The sequence below is a fragment of the Clytia hemisphaerica genome, unplaced genomic scaffold, assembly GCF_902728285.1.
Source record: "Clytia hemisphaerica strain Z4C2 unplaced genomic scaffold, Clytia hemisphaerica genome assembly, whole genome shotgun sequence".
NCBI classification, from domain to species: Eukaryota; Metazoa; Cnidaria; class Hydrozoa; order Leptothecata; family Clytiidae; genus Clytia; species Clytia hemisphaerica.
The window spans coordinates 477,286-498,044 of NW_027104529.1; the positions used below are offsets into that span (position 1 = coordinate 477,286).

The 20,759-nt window shown below is 34.3% G+C and overlaps 1 protein-coding gene across 1 annotated transcript in view; it reads left to right on the plus strand.

The window, feature by feature from the left end:
* The window catches only part of LOC136822135 (N-alpha-acetyltransferase 35, NatC auxiliary subunit-like), a 45,052-nt gene that overhangs the window by 3,520 nt on the left and 20,773 nt on the right, over positions 1–20,759 (plus strand). The window contains exons 2-14 of the mRNA XM_067078366.1: positions 12,082–12,132; positions 12,456–12,521; positions 12,760–12,793; positions 14,000–14,111; positions 14,705–14,872; positions 15,219–15,293; positions 15,728–15,794; positions 16,275–16,318; positions 16,717–16,749; positions 17,425–17,508; positions 17,754–17,859; positions 18,317–18,408; positions 18,569–18,712. Of these exons, the coding sequence (XP_066934467.1) occupies positions 12,117–12,132; positions 12,456–12,521; positions 12,760–12,793; positions 14,000–14,111; positions 14,705–14,872; positions 15,219–15,293; positions 15,728–15,794; positions 16,275–16,318; positions 16,717–16,749; positions 17,425–17,508; positions 17,754–17,859; positions 18,317–18,408; positions 18,569–18,712 (1,041 nt within the window). The 5' untranslated portion in view covers positions 12,082–12,116. The remainder of the gene's footprint in view (positions 1–12,081; positions 12,133–12,455; positions 12,522–12,759; positions 12,794–13,999; positions 14,112–14,704; positions 14,873–15,218; positions 15,294–15,727; positions 15,795–16,274; positions 16,319–16,716; positions 16,750–17,424; positions 17,509–17,753; positions 17,860–18,316; positions 18,409–18,568; positions 18,713–20,759) is intronic.

Here is a 20,759-nt window from a genome sequence, read left to right on the forward strand (position 1 = left end):
ATAACATGCTTCTGGGACCGCAATTTTAAACTGAAGCCAGTTTTAAAATGTATATATTTTCAAGCTAAAATTCAATCTTTTTTTGACGGAACAAGTCTTGAAAATGGAAATGTAAGTGGGCTATAAGAATTGTTGAGTGAAATGGGATTTTTTAAATAATAATTTCAACTAGTTGCTAAATTAAAGGATTGTAAATTCACATTCTTTGCTTAATATAATATACAAAATTTTATCAATTATGATGTATGGATGGAAATATGTAGCATTTTAACAAAAGATTTCATTTTCCATAAGGGGGATGTAAACAAATCTCAGACTGAAATTATTTTGTTTTTCCAGGAATAATCACACAATACTATCACTTCAAAAAAATTTGGGTCCATGTCTATTGTTATTTTAGAGCAATTTTTATTCAAAAACGAGGTTTTTGCTTGAAACGTTGCATTTTAGCCAGTTTTAACACATATTTCAATTCCATAATGGCGGATATACCCAAATCCTAAACCCAAACAATTTTGATTTCCTTGGAGTATTTCCAGAAGACTATCACTGCAAAAAGATTTAGGTTCATGTTATTGCCATTTTTAAGATTTTTTGAGTGAAAAATTGGATTTTTGATTGAAATATTGCGTTTTAGCAGGAATTTCAATTCCAAAATGGTGGATATACCCAAATACCAAGCCCAGATGACTTTGATTTTCCTGTAGTATTTCCAGAATACTATCACTGCAAGAAAATTTGGACCCATGTCTATTGACATTTTAGAGATTTTTTCAGTCCAAATTTGGGTTTTTGGCCTGAAAATGGCTATTAGCAGGGATTTTATTTCCATAATGGCGGACATAGACCCATCCCAGACGCAAATGATTTTGATTTCCCTGGAGTATCTCCAGTATACTATCACTGCAAAAAAAATTTCAGTCAGCATTTAAACTCAGTTTGTAGAAGCTTGCCTTAAAAAATGCTATTTTTTGAGAAGTATGATTTTTTTTTGCTAAAAAGCGGTTTTTGAAGACGCCATTATGATTTTTTGAAAAAAGTGAAAAACTTGAAATTCATTTTTCTTAAAGACTTTATTGAAGACTTCCATCTCTGAAAATTTCAGGCATGTGAATCGATCAGTTTAAAGTTTATGAGCTTGCAAAATTGGCCTTAAAAAGCATTTTGCTACCCAAAATTGGCTTAAAACGGCTCTTTTAGGGCTCTAATACGGTTAGTGTAAAACGCAGGTCACAGGTCACAGGTCGCAGGTCACAGGTCACAGGTCAACAAAGTACAGACCGGAAAAAAAAATAAGATCATAACATATACATAACATAACATAACATCAATATATAGCGCATTAAATTACAAAAAAGTAATACATGCTAATTAGATATTATGAAATAACAATTGAATAGAATAACAACCTATTTTGACATAGTGACACTTACTTACAAAAATAATGACAAGATCATAAAATATGATGCCTAACAAGACAAAAGCACAAAAAATATTTATAATACAGAATGTGATGTAGATAGTGTGAATGGATATAAAACGGCACCAATCAGAAGCTTGTGAGGTCCCTAAGAGAGTGGTTTTAGAAGGATGAAACTAATTAATATTCATTGTATTTTCCTGCCTATGACACTTTTTTGACAAAAATATTGACAAATTACAAAATATCATGTCTTACAAGAGAAAAGCACCAAAAAATTCAGCATGCGACTGTGATGATAATAATATGGCTGGATATAAAATTACACCAATCAGAAGCTCGTGAGTTCTCTGAGAAGGTAGTTTTAGAGCGTTTGTTTTATTATATGTAACCATCATATAACATTACAATATGTAATATACCTGTTATACGTATAATATGGTTTCAAATATTTTCTGGTCTGCATTATACACGGCGCAAACTGCGAAAGATCGATAAAAGCACATGGTTAAATTTTGATGTTTGAAATGGTTTTATATGGATGAAATTGCTTGAGAATTATGCTTTTGATAATTCTTTGTGTTTTCCAAACATTTTCCTCTGCAATGACATTGATTAGAGTTAACCTGTCATCACTGACCTGTGACCTGTGACCTGCAACCTGTGACCTGTGACCTGTGACCTGTGACCTGTGACCTGCGTTTTACACTAACCGGCTCTAATAGGCACAATTTTCAATCCAATATGATTATTTTGTTGTTTCTTCATAAAATTTAGTACAGCAAGTGAAAAAAATAGGATTTGCAATAGTTTTGACATATTTACAGGCCTGAAAAGGCCAGAAAATGCCATTTTTTCAAATTTTTGCCTGTAGTGCGAATCAGTACCCCCAGGGGGGTTCGGCCAATTTTGAACTTCTGACCTTAAAAATTGCGCAGAATGCCTCACAATAGGTTAAATTTTCATAAAAAAACACTACATCTTGAATTTTCTGACTTTGACATTTGACGCCCCACCCTAGCTGAACAAAAAAAAGTTAAAAAAACACAAAGTTACCGTTTTATTTAGAGAAGGGGCGTTTGAATGGTTTGCCTTTTTGGAGGAGCATTATTAATTCGAAAGCGGGCGTTTATTCAAAGTAATACGATCGGTATGAGATGTGGCGAATTCTAGAAATTTTCTTTACTTCATTAAATACCTTATCTTGGCCCTTTTTACGCCAGACCTTATTAGCGTTATTTTTGGGCTCGTTGGTGGAATAAGGGCCGGCGTAAAAAGGGCCAGTAATGTAGTCAATAGTCGGTCACGATCGATATATAATCGATAACGATACGTGGTTGAAGATAAGTAAATAATTGATAAGTAATCGATGATTGTTAACAATCAATGCATGATTGATAATTAATCTATAGGTTGTATGTAGTCGATCTGTGATCGATAAGTAATTGATAGCTTGGAAATAATCGATCGCTGATCGATACTCAATATTTTTTGAAGGTCTGATTACCTATCGATTCTATCGGTTAATCGATATCTAATCCATCGATTACTTATCGATTATTTATCGATTACATTATCGATTAAACATACTTATTCATAAAAATTTTCAAACCTTCTTTTTCAAAAGACTACATTACGTACAGTAGAGAAGGAATCTTTGTTTCAATCAAAGCAAAGGAGCTGTGGTATAGTGGTCATTGACCTTGGTTGCTGCATAGGCGACTGAGGTTTGATTCCCACTCGCAGCAATTTTACTTGGTGGATGAACTTGCCATCACACAAGTGTTTCAACTGGTATTCCAACGAAGCCATATTTTGGTTTGTACAGAAATTTCGCCCGTTCAAATCAAAACAACAAAATGGTCAATGTCACTAAAGCAAAACATTTCCCTGGATAAAAATTCTGGTCACGTGACCATCCCTGGTTTTAGACCAATGAAAACGCTTCATTTCCCCGGATTAAAGTTGTTAGTTCTACACTAACACGCGGGAAATAGCTAAAAAAAGAGAGAAAAAAACGGGGGTCAAATTAAATTTTTCTCCCTTGCGGCAAACATAAAAGACTTTTTAGAGACCATTTAATTAAGAAAGGGGTGTTATATCATAAATAAATTATGTAAGTCAGTTAGGGGCCATCGACTTTCGATTTTCAAATTTTTTAACGGCATTTGGCCGTTAAGGCATAGTGTGCAAGGGGGGTCAAGGTCCCACCTAAAATTTCAGGTCCCAGCACTTGAGAAACTCCCACCTGATAGTTGACTTTCCAAGTCCCACCTAAAATAGGGATTTTATTTAATAAAAATTTTTTAATTACCAAATTTCGATGTGCTGACCTCCCCTTCAATTTTTACTTGTTCACGGATAGGAAATGTAAAGCAATTCAATTCAACAACAACAAACTGTGATATGAATTTAAGTTTTTAATGCAGAGTTCTTTATCAATCCTTCATTTATAATCTAAGTCTTGTAACCTAAGGTTAACAAGAATCAAAAACTCAACAAAAATATTAAAACCTATATATGCTTTGGAATATTTTTAAAGAATTCTTAAAATCATGAAGGTAAACTTTATAAAAAAAAAATGAAACATTATTTTGTCTATATGTACCCCTTTTTTGGCATGAAAGATTCGAATTATAATCGGGAAATGAATCGAACTAAAATCGGGAAACCATTCGGATTTCCAAAATAAAAACAAATATGGTAGAGAAGTTACGAAATGGAAAAAATGGTTCTTTTGAAGTTAAACCACACACAGACAGACGCTGGCTTGGTTTGGTTTCTCCAGTTTATCAATGAAGAGAGCAAAAAGTAATAGTAAAGATTGAAATGATACCACATCAAAACAAATATGCAATGAATTCTAATTATCATACAACTAACGTGTATGAAGAATAGAATGATTTTAATTGGCTTTGCAGACTCTTTCGAACTTTCGAATGACTCGTTAAGCATAATTTTTGCTTATGAAGGCCCAACTTTTTGCATATTTGATGGCAAACAGTTGGCACTTCGGGCAGTTGGAATGAAAAATTCCATAAAAAGTTAGGGGAATTTTCAATGAAAAACAGATTACAGGATTCAAAGACAAATATGTAAAAATCTAAAATTTAAAATTATTTTTCTTTCAAGATTTCCATAAGAGTCCCACCTAAAGATTTCTAGTCCCACCTCAACCTATTTCCCCCACCTGAAAGTCCAAAATTTCAGACTCCCACCTGGCTGTTTTGGACCCAAAAATCCAAAACCCCCCCCCTGCAGAGTGGGGGGGCAGGGTTCAGACAGACCCTGGAAAACCTGGAAAACCTGGAAATATGATAAATTTTCAGAAAAATCAGGGAAACTCAGGGAAACCCAGGGAAAAAATTTTTTTTTTCCCAGTCTGCTCAGGGAAACTCAGGGAATTTTATTTTTTGAAGAATGAATTTAAATTTTTTAAAGTTTTTTCTTAGATTCATTTAGATTTTTGCTAACAACAAAACTTACTAGTTTTAAACGATACCAATTTAAGTAGATTGTTGGCAGAGATATATTTTTTGTCTTGAAAATATGCTGGAATGTGTTCGTCTTCAATTTTAGTGTTGTGTTTGCAGTAGTTTATTCAATTTATCTAGATGATAGGTGCTAATCAAGTAGATTGTTGTGTTGACAGAGAGAAAGACACTTACTAATAAGGTTTTATTTTTTTTAGAAATAAGTAAAAATGAGTAAGCAAGAAAAAACATATTTTCAAGATAATTGGTCAGAAATAGACGAGTTTAAAGATTGGATTGTTTGAAAAATATATACGCATAGTTGGTATTGATTTTTCCGTCAGTTCATTGCTTCAAAACTTAAACTTGAGTCCAATTTTATAAAAAATGAACTACCGATGGTTGTTCTTAACTCTAAGTTGAAGGGAAATCAATAGGTTACATTCCAGATGAAAGATTGGGCTTTTCCAGAAAAAAATCGTCCACCCCCTGTTGAGGAGGTCCATTTCCGTTCCAAGGGGGTAAGGTTTGAAATGCAGTGGAATTCCATACGGGTAGACGAAAATCCGTCAAAAATTTAAGTTTAAGTTTTGAAGCAATGAACTGACGGAAAAATCAAGTGGTTCTTCTTCAGGTCTAGAAAGCCTAGGTATATACCAAAATATGAATTTTTATGCATTCTTTTTTAGTTTTATTTTCAAGACTGTAAAATTTTCAAAGTCTAGGGTTTAAATACCTTAAATAGGAACGTTTTGGGACTTCAAAGTCCACCATTTTCAACATTTTACTGCATAAAATTTGAAAAATTTTGAGAGTCAAATCTAATTTTGTTAAGGCTCTGAACACGCACCTGTATTTGCAGTTTTCTCAAAATGGAAAAAACAGATTTAAAAGTTTTTTTAGTTTTAAAGTGTTTATTCATATGCAGTATTTGTAGCTTTAATTTTTACCTTAGGTTTACCATTTGATTTGTGTGCCTTTTGTTTAAAGATACATCTCTTTTGACTCTGCTTAGTTTTTATGGTTTGCTTGATACTCAGGGAAAAAATAGCTAAAATGAGGAATTTCTCAGGGAAAAAACCTTTGAAAATTGATTAAAATTCAGGGAAACTCAGGGAATTTTATTTTCGAAGGTCTGTCTGAACCCTGGGGGGGGGGGGTGCACACTATGTTAAGGCTCTGACCCCTCCCCCCCTCAACCGCAACGGCCATCAAATTCTCTAAAGTTAAAAAATTGTCAAAAATCAATGAAACTCTAAATTTTCTCCTTCACTTTCATCGTTGTTTCGTCAGCCATCTTTAATTTCACTACGGCTTCGCTCAGTTTACATTTTAAAGATAACGGAGATAATTTCTAAACTTTTTTCTGATAGTTGCTCGAATTAAATATCTCCGTAATCATAATCAAAAGAATAGCGGCATTTTAAAGAAAAAAGATCGACCGTCTGCAAAATTCAAGGGCCGCGCGGACCGTCTAAACAAAAGGAACACGAGATATAAACATTGGGTCGTTTGTTTTGGTTAAAATTATTCTAAACAGTTACATCAATATGCCTTCTTACCTGTCTTTAAAAATATAAATAAAAGTAATCACGGAAAAGGACGCGAAAAAAAAAAAAGACATAAGTGTGAGAACAGAGTAATTAAACTTGTTAGAAAAAGTACCATTAGAAGTCATAAAAAATCAACCTGAATAAATGCAATCAAAATTCCAGAGAACTTCATAATTCCCCAAACAACATTACATCACTATGTCAAACTCCCATCACATAAATTTTACAATTACGTCAGAGTAGACTACACTCGCCACCGAAGAGGTTTATTTGGAAAGGGTAATTATATTTTATTGTTCGCTTCTTTTTTAAAGATTCGCCGGGTTGGAAAAGTATGAATTTCTTTGTATATATTTTACCTACCCCAAATATTTAGGAGGCTGAGTTTTAAACGAATCGTCAAGTTGAAACGAATGATAAATGTATCAAGGTCTGTTTTATTTACCCCCTGGTGACTTAACAAAAGAGACTTAACTCGATGTTACAATCCAATTATTGAAAGTTTGTCTCAGCCTTTTAATAATGAGCGAGACATACGTTCTCTGATTACGCATATTGACATTTTCGAGGCATTTTGATGTTACTGCTAAAAAATAGCGAAGTGAATACTTTCGGTATGCGACTTTAGCAGATCTTAGTTGATAAAAGGAGGAAAAGAAATATGGAAAGTAACATTTGTATGGAATAAACATCTCAAAAATCGATATTTTCTGGTGAAAAGAATTGATATGTGGTGAGTTGACCCGTAAAAAGATTTTCGACCTTCCCTTAACGGCACATGGTCGACCCCTCCGCCCCTTAACGGCCAAATGCGTTAAAAAATTCGAAAAGGGAAACAGCCCTATCCGGCGGTGCGCAGATCTAGGTGGGTTCCGCCTCCCCCGTAGATCTTTTTCTTGGGAAGTTGATCTTCAAATTAGTTTTCAAGATTGGCTTGGCTCAAATTTTTTCATCTATGGCTCAAATTTTAGGCAGTTTCTCAAAGTTTTTGAAAATGTTAATTTCATTAAAAAGCGTCAGGTTATTTTTTCATGAATTACTTTAGAAGTTTTGCGGCGCATTTTTTTGCTTGAGAGTCAAGTAAACGATACAGCACTTTTGCAGCATTAATCTTTGATACGCATTTTGGCGGGACGCTAGTGTGACTAACTGTAAGTAAGTGATATTTTAAGTAACAAGTTCATTAACAATTTTATTTTGAAGTTTGTTTTTAAAAACAAAACCCCTGTGCTGGATGATAATTTCATTTTCTTATGAACCCATTTGGAAGTATTTGTAGTACAGATCATTTGGCAGTGTAGTTGCAGCCTATACAAGAATTGGAATCTAAAGTCTGAAGTCGTAACTCCTAAACAGTGACCCCACAGAGAAATTTTTAGTTGGCAGACACTGATTAGGTTGGTTTGGAAATTGTTTTATTTTGAAATGCAATCTTCACTTTAGATGAATACCGTAAATCCTCAAATAAGCGCTCCATTTGAATAAGGGCCCCGCTCAAAATAATAAGCGCCCCCCTTTTAGTCAAAATAATATTAAAAGCGCCCTGCTCGAATAAGCGCCCCCTCCAGGGAGGGGCACTTATTCAAATATTGTTGTTGATTGAATAAGATATTGAGGAGTTACTTATGTCTTAAAAAGAAAGAAAGCGATTAAGAATAAAATGATAGACATTGTCAATTGGATTTTTCTAATTTTTCTTTTATTCTTCCTTTTTTGAAAAATCAACACTTTGAAACAGTTAAGTTTAAGCAGATTCCAAATTTGTTGATATACAAATTTCTGAAATGAAAAAATAAGCGCCCGCTCGAATAAGCGCCCACTTGAATAAGCGCCCCACTTGAATAAGCGCCCCCCTTAGAGCCTGAAAAATTAAATATTTGATATTCGAGGATTTACGGTACTTTTATTTATTTGGATTTATGAAAGGTTCAAGGTTTGTTTACTTTTTATTTCAAATTATTTCATTGATTTATTGAGCTGCAATAGCTGATTGAAAAAAGAAGATTTTTGATAGTTATCAGCGTGGGCTTGGCTGTCATTTTGAATTTCGATTATTTTTCTCCTGTACTCGGCAATATAGAGGTTGTTCGTAATACACAATTTGGCTTACGCGTAACACTTGTAATCATCCAGACACGGTACTAATCAAACATTTGATTGCGATGATCGCATCAAAGAAATCAATATCAATGGTCAGTGACCACCTATCGATTTTATCGGTGATCGAATATTCACTCAACTTCGGATTATGGCATTATCTTCGATTTGTTCAATCATTTTGATTACTTTTCGATTACCTTCGATCAAATTGAATACCTTCGATTGTATTGAGTACTTTTCAGCCTTCGATTTTATCAAATATGTTTCCAGTAGCTAGGGCGTTTGGAAGTCGCGTATTTTCCCGCGGTACAAAAGACGCGGCAAGGAAAAATGTATAAAAATAAAATTCAGAATTTAATATCTAAATGATAAAGTAACATATCTATAAACATGTTTTTTTCTTCTTAGTAGAAAAATATTTATTCACCTTTGCATTGCAAAAAACTAGAAGTCTTTAAAGTTCTTCGTTCATTCGCAATCTTCGATTTACAGAGCTAGGGTAGCCCTGATTGATGTGAACAAGATCACGGCACCCAAATTTTAAAAAACCATGGTTACTTTTGTGAAGATTACAATGGAGCAAATCGGTCCCTGCCCTTAACAAACGGTTTTTTGAGCTTGAAAGATGGTAGATCAAGCTACCTTTTGAAATCTTTCGATCAGGGGGGTTCCTGCGTTGTCTTCGAGCAAATTTGAATCATTAAGAAGTAAATCCAAAAATTTCCGAGTAATTATCTGTTGACTTTTAAAATCTTCGAGTAAATCCATTGACTTTTTATGTGGTGTAAGGTAACAGCAAAGAGCTTAGACCTTCCTCTTTCATACTGTGCAATTATCTTTTGTGTATCTATATCTGCTCCATTGTAAGGGAAAGTTAATGGTATTGTGACCCCTGTCTCTATGGCTCGCACTACGGAAAAACACTCTCACCCCAAACTTCCTGCGCAGATTTTTTTGTAAAACACTTTCGATTTCAGTGCCATGGAGATGTTACAAGATGGCAGGAGGTTTTTGTACAGAAATCTTCAAAAAAAAAAAGAAACTTCAAAATGGAATATCTGAAAAACTACTAAAGATTGAAAGATAAGTGACCCCTCATTTTTTCTGAGGATAAGGGCTTTTCATTAAACTTGGTTTGCCATTTTGAAAATGATTTTGGAAATTTCGACTGACCTCCCTACAGTAGCAGCGCGTCAAAATAATCTGAAACCATGTTTACTTTGGCCAATGAAAACACGCGATTCACAAGCGAAAACCGCTTTCGTTTTCTCCGACCAATCAGAATGCGCAATATGAGTTACTTGAACACAAAATGGTTGGGAAAATTGCTGGGAAATAAGGTGGTCAATCTTTATGGTGGGGCTTCATTTTGTTCTTTGGTTGTAGGTCAGTTTTTTTGTTAAAAAAAAGAAGATATATCATAGTAATTGGTTATCGAAGTTGTCAAAGTTATTGAAAGTAATCAATAACAAATCAAAGTACTCGAACGGTTATTGAGTCTTCGAAGGGTTGTTAAGAAAGTGGTCGAATACTCAACAATTTTTTTGAAATTTTGGTACTCAACATTCTAATGGTTGTTGGATTACTTTGATCATTATTGATTACTTCGATAATTGAATTTATCGATTAGTACCGTCTGGCATCATGTCAGGGGAATTGGGTAGTCAGTCCAAGGTGCTGACAGGGCACTCATTGAAAGCGTCTATAGTTGCAAAAATAGGCCTCAGAGCTCCTGCAACTCAACCAAATAGAAAAAAAAAATAGAAATAGAGATCAAAGACAAACGTCTATAATAGTACCATGAGATCGTGTAAATTGCACTGAGTAGGCTTTTAAATCAAAATATTAAAAAAATTTGCAGTGGAACTCACGCAAATGTCTGGAACGAAGAAGACCAAATTAATTGCAAAACGATGGAGCGTTTGACGTCACTTGCCGACAAGTTACACACTCGTTATTTGTTAATCCCATCGGGCGGTAGGTGGTTAGGTGGCGGGAATTTTCTAATTCTCCAATCGGCGTCCGTTCATTTAGAATGAAAACAAAAAAGTTAAAAGGGAGCACTATCAGTGAAAGTTATCGTAACATGTTATGAAAGAAAGTATGATTGATAAACTTCCTGGTGTAAATACAGGCAAGATATCAACAGTCCCATGTTTTGACCAATCGTCCTAAGTTAGAGCAGTTGACGGTAGCCCTCAAATGAGAATGACCTGACTAGTCTAGCTAGTTCTTAGATCTAAAGCACTCACAACAAGGATTTCTAACAAAATTAATAACGGCACTATCATCATTGACAATCAAACAAAGGATTTTCTGGCGAGATTAGTGTATGGTATGAGGTCCTGGAAATAATTTATCCAACTGTGTGCAGATCTAGGCAGTCCATCACAGAGTGCCATATAAACAAAACTCAACATCCTTACAAAAGTTGTCTTTTTGATTTCCCAAACATTCATCTTATGCGTTCACTTCCACAATGATTTATGTAATTTGCAATTTTGGTCAGTCCACAGTTGGGTTCAACATATACGCGTGTTTTTATTCACGTGACTGAAGTGCCTACTAAAACAATTCGGAGGTAAGTAGCGAAGTAACACAGCAGATTATTTGTAAAGTAAAGAATATCTTTTGGCATTGATAATCAAATATAATATATTATATTATTTCCTTACTGTAATTCAAAAAGCAAAAATTCATTTTGCATTCGCGAAAAATAAAAATAAGAAAAAACTCTCCCGTCTTTTAGTCTTGTCTAATTTCCAATCTCAGAATGTGCAAAACGCCCATCCGCTCAATATCCACCCAATCATCTTAGATTCACTTTAATTGTCCTTTGACTTTCAAAAAATTTTTTTTTAAAACTATATATGAATTTATAATAATTACAAAAAACAAAAAGTTTGATAAGTTCATTAGTGAAATATCTAATAAGTTCCTAGTTTCAATTTTCAGTGGGCATTTTTGAAGCGCTTTGTTTATCTCGCAATTTTTGGGTCATACAAACTTTCTCGGCCGCTCGTAATAATTATGCATCGCCAAATTTGGTTCTCCGTTGTCAAGTCAGGATCGATGGTGGCGTTACCTAAGCATAAAAAAGAAAGGATTTCGCCAGTTTTATGCATATATTAATTTGCGAAATATTCTATTTGCCGGGCTAGCGCACTTTTCGTAGACTAGTTGGAAAACCTTCTTTTACTCGCGGAATTGGTGGTAACTTTTCATCTTCGTTATTTTTTAAATGAAACACAACTGCAAAAAACGAAACTTCAGAAAGTTGCGTATGTCCAAGTGAAGAACCTAGAAACTGCTTATAAGCCATCATTATACAAAATTTTAAATTTGCCTTTCCTTTAGGAATGAAAAAGGAATTTCTTATTAAACATTGTCACATTATCACAAATATACAGCCATTACATCATTAAATTACTCTTTCAAAAATCACCCGGTACTTTACCTGGTTTAGTTCAAGGTATTTTCTTTCAGAATCTAACTGTTCCACTATTTATAATTTTTTTTTTAATTATGTTTTCAGGAATATTCCAGAACAATTTTTAATAAGATTCAAGAATGAATGCCAAACCATGTAAGTTACTCAATTCTGTCAATCCTCCTATAGAAGAGATATTTAAAATGTTTATTAAATTTGTAAAATGGTATTGCTTGGCAACTCAAATAATCAAGTATTTGCCTGAAAATTTGTGGAAATAGGTATCAATTTCATGCCATTTATCAATATTAAGATATTTTAAGTCTCCTGGTATTTGTTTATGGAACAACTGATAACTTATAAATATCAATAGAAAAAAAATTGAAAATAGCTGACCTTATCTCTCAAGAGACGCTCATTATTTCATTATCACCTTCTTCTGTTTCTGTTGAAGTTTTTTGTGACGGTTTCAATTTCAGCTCCCGCTGCAAGTGCGATCCATGAATGGACTGACATTAAAGATGAATTCTGGAAAGCAAGTGAAGGTTAGGTCTTTTGATTTTGTTTGAACTTACATTGAGCTCCATCAAACATAAGCTAAGGTAGACCAATATAGTCATGTGGAGAGTAGTAAAATAGTCAGTGAAATTTAATAAGACCAGGTTTTGGTACCTGATTTTTGCATACATTACTATCGTAAGTTTGTTTGCTCTTTAGAATCACACTACAAGATGTGATATAGTTATCGTACTAATATTATTAGTTTCTCTTTTGTTTTTGTAGATCTTCAACTTGGAGAGCTTGTTCATGATAATCTGTAAGATATTACAAGTTTGATTTTTGCAGTTTTTGACCGTTTGAAAGAAATCTTATCCATTATATTCCATCAAAATTATATTCTTAAAATTCTTTTAATAAGGCTAGGCTTAAAAAAAAACAGTTTGTTTGCTATCATTCAACCAATCCTACCTCGAAACATGCTAACCCAAAAAATTTTATTGCTTTTTTAAAGAAGGTTTTTTTTCTTAAAATCAGAACTTCTATGTCTGTCTAAAGCTTACGAATCCTGATTTCTCTTCCAGCTCTTTCATTTTTATTTCAAAATTACCCAAGGAGCTAAGGAGTTTTCAGGTATTTGAAATTTCTTTTCAGATATGGAAAGGGGAAGGGTAAAAGCACCTAATTCTTCAAAAAAAAAATTGTCAAAGTGAGGGCCGCAGCCATTATAAGACCGCGAAAGTAGGAACATTTCGGACTGTAAAAAATTTCAAAATACCGGCAGAGGCCACACCCATTGTTAGCCTATGAAAATTTTTTGTGGAAATGAAAGTAAGTTCAGTTGTTTATCAGAAAATCTTAACTGGTATATGTAGAAGTGAGGCCCAAGTAAGATATTTGATCTCAAAAAAGGGCAGAAATTTGCCAAAAGCGTGGTTTCGGTCTATTATTTCTAGATAACGAGGAATATTCAGAACCTCGTTTTTTATTTTTTGTGTAGAACTTATCCCACATTTCCAAGAAATGGAGAAATGGGGACCTCTTTATGCTCATAATAGGCTAAAAATCATTTCAAAGAAGCTCTTCCATTTTGCGGACCCAAAAATAGCCAAAAATATCAAAATTTCAATGCGCCATAATTTTTTGAAAAATTTTCAGGGGATGTTTTTTCATTACTGAACAAAAATATCCAAAAAAGAGGGAAATCTAAGGATATCACTTCCTGAACTTGCCTGTTTTTTCCTATTTTTCTCAGAAAATGGCTCTTAATTTGGGTCAAATATACTGCAGGGATGTAAGGTGGAATGAAATATATCAAAAGCACACTAAAATCTTTCAGAAATTACATGATGCTCAATTGCCCTATTTTTTGAGGTGCGCAATTAAAAGTTTCAAAAATGAAAAGCACAAAAAATTAATGGGATTTTTAAGGTAGGGGTTAAAAGTTTCAGTGCAATGATACTTTTTTAGTAATTTGATAAAATTTATTTGAGTATGTTTAAGAATTCTAAATTTACGTTCACAGCTTTGGTCTGTTTGAAGCTATGTCAGCAATTGAGATAATGGACCCAAAAATGGATGCTGGTATGAGATGTAATCGTACACGCACCGTGCTTCAAATGGACAGTGCGATTGAAGTAAGTGCAACCCACTTTGAATACTTTTTTTCTATAACTTGCAGTAAGAATCAAAATTATCAGAAAGATTATTTCTTGGAAGATTATCACTCACCTGGTGGTGAAAATCAGTTGACTTTTGAAACTCTTTTTATACTAACGGTCTCTTGAAATTTTATTTTTCTACTTGAAGGACGTCGTTTAATTATTTTGCTTTTGCAGAATCTTAAACAAAAGAAAGAACAATATTCTGTGCTTCCAGCACCATCTAATTTTCCTTAACTCGGCTTTGCCAAAATTATGTCTGTAACATTGCGCTTTTCCAGAAAAAAACGTATACCCCCTGTTAACGGGGTCCATCCCTCTGTGGCTGGAAATGCTGTACCCCCCCGGAATTCCAAGCAATTCCAGGTTTAAACCCCTCTGGAATTCTGAATTTTAGTAGGATTTAAAAAGCAACCCCCATGGAATTCCAGTTATTTTTAACAGGTTTTTATCTCCCTATGGAATTCCGCCACATATCACACCTTACACACTTGGAACGGAAATGGACCTCCTTAACAGGGGGAATACGGTTTTTTTTTTCTGGAAAAGCCCATTTCTTTTACTACTAGGCTGGAAAATTGAAAATAAAGGATTTCGAGCCTGAAGAACTTCTTGGCATTATGGATGAGCTTATGGCATGTTTTGCAACATGGTTGGATGGACATTCGCTTGTTCAAACTGTTTTTATCTGTTTATATTGTCACGATCCATCTATAATTGAAAATGTACCACTCAAGGTTAGTGATAATCTCAAGTTCAATGTAATATCTCTCAATCAAACTTAATCGACCATTATTTGAGTTTACAAGGCTTAAAATTGACATGCATCAATGCATTATTCAAAAGTAGTTAAGGTCTTGGTTTGGTTTTTTTCCTTTTTTTGACAATTTTAACTTTTGTGGCCTGGGAAAAGATCTTTTTTTCTCAAATTTAGACTCTGTTGGCTGAAAAAAACTTATAACTTATTGACATCCTATGGCAATGGAAAGGTGGGCAAAGGTGTCATTGTCTCAAACCATGGATTCACATTTCGAATCCCTGCTCCTTCCAATGTCATCAATACTGTACACCTTTTCACTTTAGGCTTTATGCATAGCGATGCTGAAGATGGTTGATATCATACGAAGAATTTGTTCGACAGCTAAAGTTTATGAAGAGGTAATTTGAACAATCATTAAGGACAGTTATTTTTTCGAAAGAATGTTAAATTTCACCATAGTTATAATCTAGTGATATGTATGTACTTCAATAAAGTTGGGTATTAACAAAGTGTGTCATCTATTACAAAATGTGGCGGTTGTTACAAAGTGTGTCAGGGTGTATTAAAATGCGTCAGGGTGTGTCACAAAATGTGTTGGGGTTTATTACAAAGGGCGTCAGGGTGTATTAAAATGTGTCATGTATTACAAAATGTGGCGTTTATTACAAAGTGTGTCAGTTTTTATCACAAAGGGCATCATGGTGTATTACAAAGTTTGTCATCTATTCAAAAGTGTGGGGTTTATTAGAAAGTGATATCCTGAATTGCTGTTTTACATTTTGCTATCCCTTTAAAGCTGTCTTAAAGTTGTGCAACCCTTTTACCATATCAGGAAGATTTCCAACCTTTACTCCATGGATTTTCTTTGGCGCCAAAAGTCAGTCCTCTAAGAGTTTCAGGTAAGGTTCTTCATGGAATGTTTTCAATGTTGTTCATTGCATTGGTGTTCTTATAATGAGCCTTGTTATACCTCAAGCTTTCTGACATCATTTTTTTATAATTTCCATGTTGTGTGTGGATATTTTGTAATTAGGAAATTATTGTATGCTTCAACATTGCTTAGTTGATTTTTAATAGATATGAACCTCGATACGCTTTATAGCCTAAAGAATTTTCTTAAAATAAAAAAATATGTATATTGATAGACATTATGCGTTGTTTCTATACACAAACTCCGTCGCTCAAAACTTTCTATCTCGGTGGATTTCTGTTTCAGTCAGGTTAAATTGGTACAAAAAAAGATTATGTAGTTTTATTTCTTTGATGAGAGAAAAATTTTGTTTTCTGTCTACAACAAACATTCTTCTTAAAAAAACACCAACAAAGAAATATAAGAAGGAGAAAGTGATTTGAAAAAAATGAATTCGATTTTTCTTTAGGTATGTTACGTGAAGCTGAAGATGAAATGACAAAGAAAATTAAGGTAAAAAAAATTTCTTAATGTCCAGCCAAATATTTTTACAATGTGCTCTTCCAGAAAAAATCTAAATATGGAAATCCCCATCCCCCCCCCCCCCCTGGACATTGTGACTTTTGATCCCCCGGGCAAGCATCAGTTGACCCCCTGGACATTCATAATTATACCCCTAAACAGGGTAGTTTTGCCCCCAAACAAGGTAAATTTTGTAGATTTTTCACTACCCCCCGAACAATATGTCCAATGTGTCCCCCCCATACACGAAGGTTTTCTGGAAGAGCCCAATACAGTATCCATTATGAAGAGCTTTAAATATCAATAATTGATTTCAAAGTGACTAACAACATTTTACTTTGTTGTTTTTATTGTAATATTTTGAATTATTTTTTTCTTTTTCATTTTAGATATTGGAAAAAGAAAACAAAAGTAATAAACAGGTAAAAAAACAAAGAAATTGTATACGCAAAGAAATGAGAATTTGTAAACAGGTTCCCTGTTGAAGTCAGACGTCGGCTTAGGGCCTCCATTACAATTAGTTTATCTAGACTTTCAAAGGAAATATTCAGTATAATATTCAGTTTTCCAATCGACTTTCCAACAATTATCAAACTAAATCCCCCCTTCAAAACTCTATATAGGTTTTCTTCAAATTTTAATCCTGTTTTGAATTCCCAAGCAATCATAGTGAAGAAAAAAAACTACAAAAAACATACTAATTTGTATAAGGGTTAGAGTGAAATACGCCTTTTTGAAAACGAAATACCGACTAAAGCTCATTTTCTTTCTTTCTGTTGCCTTTAACTGTTGTTCTCATTTGTTTTCAACTTCAGTCGAACGCTTTTGTAGATCTCAGAAACTCTGCTTCGTTCGTATTGGAGTTTGTTCTTTTTGGCAAAACAAGGCTAAATTTTCAGAGCAGTCTATGAATCACTCTGAGAACACTAGATCTTGAACAGGTTATGGTTAAATTTGAAAAAAAGAAACAAAACTAAACCATGGCTAGGTCAGATCCAGTCTACTTCTCACTGTACTTCTCACAATAACTCCATCCAACATATCACAAACCCAAAAGTGGTATCCAGGCTAATCGATTTTCGGATTTTTTGTTCTAGATCGAAACTTGTAAAGCGATCAAGATGAGGCTGAAATTTTGGCGATCCTTCTACTGCACATTGTTATCGTTCGAAAAATCAGAGGTTATAAAATATTTATTATTTAAAATATTTTCCAAAGAATTCGTTAAGCTTCGTTGATTTTATCAAAAGTTCAAAATTCTTTTCTAAAACTAAGTATGAAATTCAAATCATTCATTATCAGTGAGTGTTAGACATGAGTTCTGATACTTGGTGTTTAACGATTTTGTTTATTCATAATCTTCGGAAGCTAAAAAGCTCATACTTTGAATCCCTCTGAATTTGTAATTTTCTATCATTTTTTTCAGTGTTCAGAGCTGAGCAAATGTGAGGAACTTCTGAACACCGCACTCTCTTGCCTCAAAGAACTACCAGCAACAATCGAATTAGGTTTACAAGCTGACCCAGAACGAGGTATCTCTTCAAGCTTTTTCTGTCAGATTCCTATTAGATGGAAATTTTTGAAAATGTTCCCAGCTCTCTCAGTTGATTTGAACATCCGGTTTATTAAGATATTAAGCCACGTGATCGTGAGAGCGAGTGTTTCAGTTTAGTGTGTATTCATATTTTCAAAACATAATTTTCAAGCCCTAAATATATTGTCTAAAACGCTTGAATTCTGAATCATTTTTACCATCAGTGGTGAAGTCTTGAAACTGTGTTGTCGAGTCTTACTCCGGGCTTGGCAACTGTTTGATGCCCCGTTAATTCTCCAGGTTTTTGTCTTTGTCGTATGAGAAGACTAGTACGACATGACATTGGATCTTAAAAGATCAGACTTTTCTTTCTTAGATAAATGAAAATTTCTAGCATCTAATGGTATTTTTTGTCTCAACCCTCTTTCCAATATTTACTACCTCTCTCTCTACAGATCCTGGCATGTTGGGCTTTGATCCTTTGGTCAACCAGCGTTTACTACCACCCTCTTTTCCGAGACAAGCTGAAATGATGGACCGCAAAAAGGTAAACCAGCAAATACCTTTTTTAAAGGAACTTTTTGGCGGGAACTTCATTTGACGGATCCATCCACCAAATCCGAACGGTCGTCTCCCTTATTAGTGTATTTGGAAATATCTTCCTTGAATCCATTATCACTCAAAATCATATATTTTTCCCACTACAGGCTGTGGAATACTTCGAAAGTTTGGTGGACCGTTTACAAATTGTTTGCACAGTGACTGAACACACCCGTCTTCATATTATTTTGGAATTCTTGTCAGATTTCAGCAAGAAACATCCATGTGTGCTGTCAAGGTCCATCTTACAGGTTTGAAGAAATTTCAACTCTCTATACGTCTGCTCCCAAATTAAAAGTATTCCCATTTCATATCAGGCACATATTTCATAATCAGGACGGTGTCTGCCTGATATAAGCAAAAAATGTTTTTCTTTCTGACCAATATTGCTCTGCATCCTTGTCAATCCAATGTGAAAAAGCTTGCGAATTAATATGGATAAGCAAGAAAACGATATCCATGGCTCCGACTGGGGTTCTAGGTCCCACCGCCAAATTTAGGTCCCCCCTAAGAACAAGGTCCCCCCAACCTGATAAAATTTTAGGTCCCAGTATAGGGGAAAATTTTAATGGCATTCACAAAGCTCTATTTACATGTGTGTGCACTTTTAGAGAATGCAATAAAATGTCTTCATTTTTGCATTTTAAGGATTAGATCACACTTTGCATGAAAACATAAAGGTTTAGAGAAATTAAAAACCAACATTAAAGAAAAATATTTAGGAAGTGTTATTTAGCCCCCAGACTTACATAAACTAATGCAGGCCCCCCCCCCAAGATAGAGCTCCCCCCGCCTGTTGGGAAAAACAAGCAGCTCCCACCTCTTATATGGCAAATTTTAGGTGTAGCTCCCCCCGCTCAGGCGGGGGGGGGTGTGAGCCATGATATGACTCTTAACAAAACCGTTAACGGAGATTTGTAGTTCTCTCAAAGCAATTTCTCGTCAAGCAATCAGGATAAATGAACCATCGTTTCTTTAATTTAATTCGTCTGCTGATTAACCCTTTTAGCATCTTCCTATTTTTTACTAGGGGAAGCATCTTGGGGGGAGGTAAAATCTCAAGATTGACAAGTGCCTTGAAATGTTGACCAGTGGTAGATAAGAATGGTCAGCCACATGTCTGGTTTGTATTTTACAGACCAGAATGTGATTAACTGATCGACTCTTTCGATTTAAATGAAATTAGTTCCTGAAGGCTGATTTGTCAAATAAAAGAGACTAGTAACAGAAAAATTTCTGTCATCTTCACAAGGTTCGCTACTACACTCCTTTTGGACCTATGTGAAATTATAGGAGTTATGCTGAAAGTGAGCATTTTAGGTTAAGACAGACTGGTCTGTAAAATACCAACTGTTCACGTGACTAAATTGAAATTTTACACACTGTCTTAGATGGTCAATATCTATCAAAATCCCCAACATGCTTGCTTCTAATAGTAAACAAATAGGAAGATACTAGTAGGGTTAAGAAAATTTCAATTTCTTTAGCAAGATTTGAAAGTCTTTCATTTGACTAGTACAAAAAGTCTTAAAACCTACAACAAAAAAAGGTACCCCCTATATCCTGATAGAGAAAACAGTAAGGGCTGAAACTTTTTCTGGTGAGTCTAGGCTACCTATGAATTTCTTCCCTGGGTATTTTGTAAAAGCTGCTAAGAAAATTCTTATTGCTTGGTGAAAAAATGCTATTTTAGCGATTTACCCCTTAAAACCTACAAAATGGTTTTCTTAAATAATAACTTTTCATAAAACAGTCCTTTAGGTCTCAAATTTTGAACAGTGATTCACTGCAAAGTTACTAATGCTACAATTAGATCATTGGTACCTAAATATTTTCAAAACTGTACGTTAAAACCAAATTACACCTTAAAACCTACACTAATACACCTTAAAACCTACAAACATTGACCCCTTGCTCACAACTTACTGAAACTGTAAAATTGCAATTCAGGCGCTGAACTGTGATTCAATTGATCAAATACTTGCTAGAAATCCATTCCCAAAACAATATTTGTATTTTTTAGGATTCCATACCCATAATGCAATGGCGCCCGTTTATTTGTCAAAAACGGCTTTGAAGGGTCAAAACTTTTACTCACTTCATTTTTTATGTACGTTACTAATGTTTTTCTAAATCTCCATCAAATTTGTGACATTTTGGTATGCAATATGACCATGTTTTGAGAAAGTCGATTTTCAGACCTAATTGGCCACTACCATAAATGAGCTTTAAAATAAAATTTTCAGGGATTTCTTTGGGGTATAACCATGGAGAAGAAAATGATTTTTTCGTACCTAC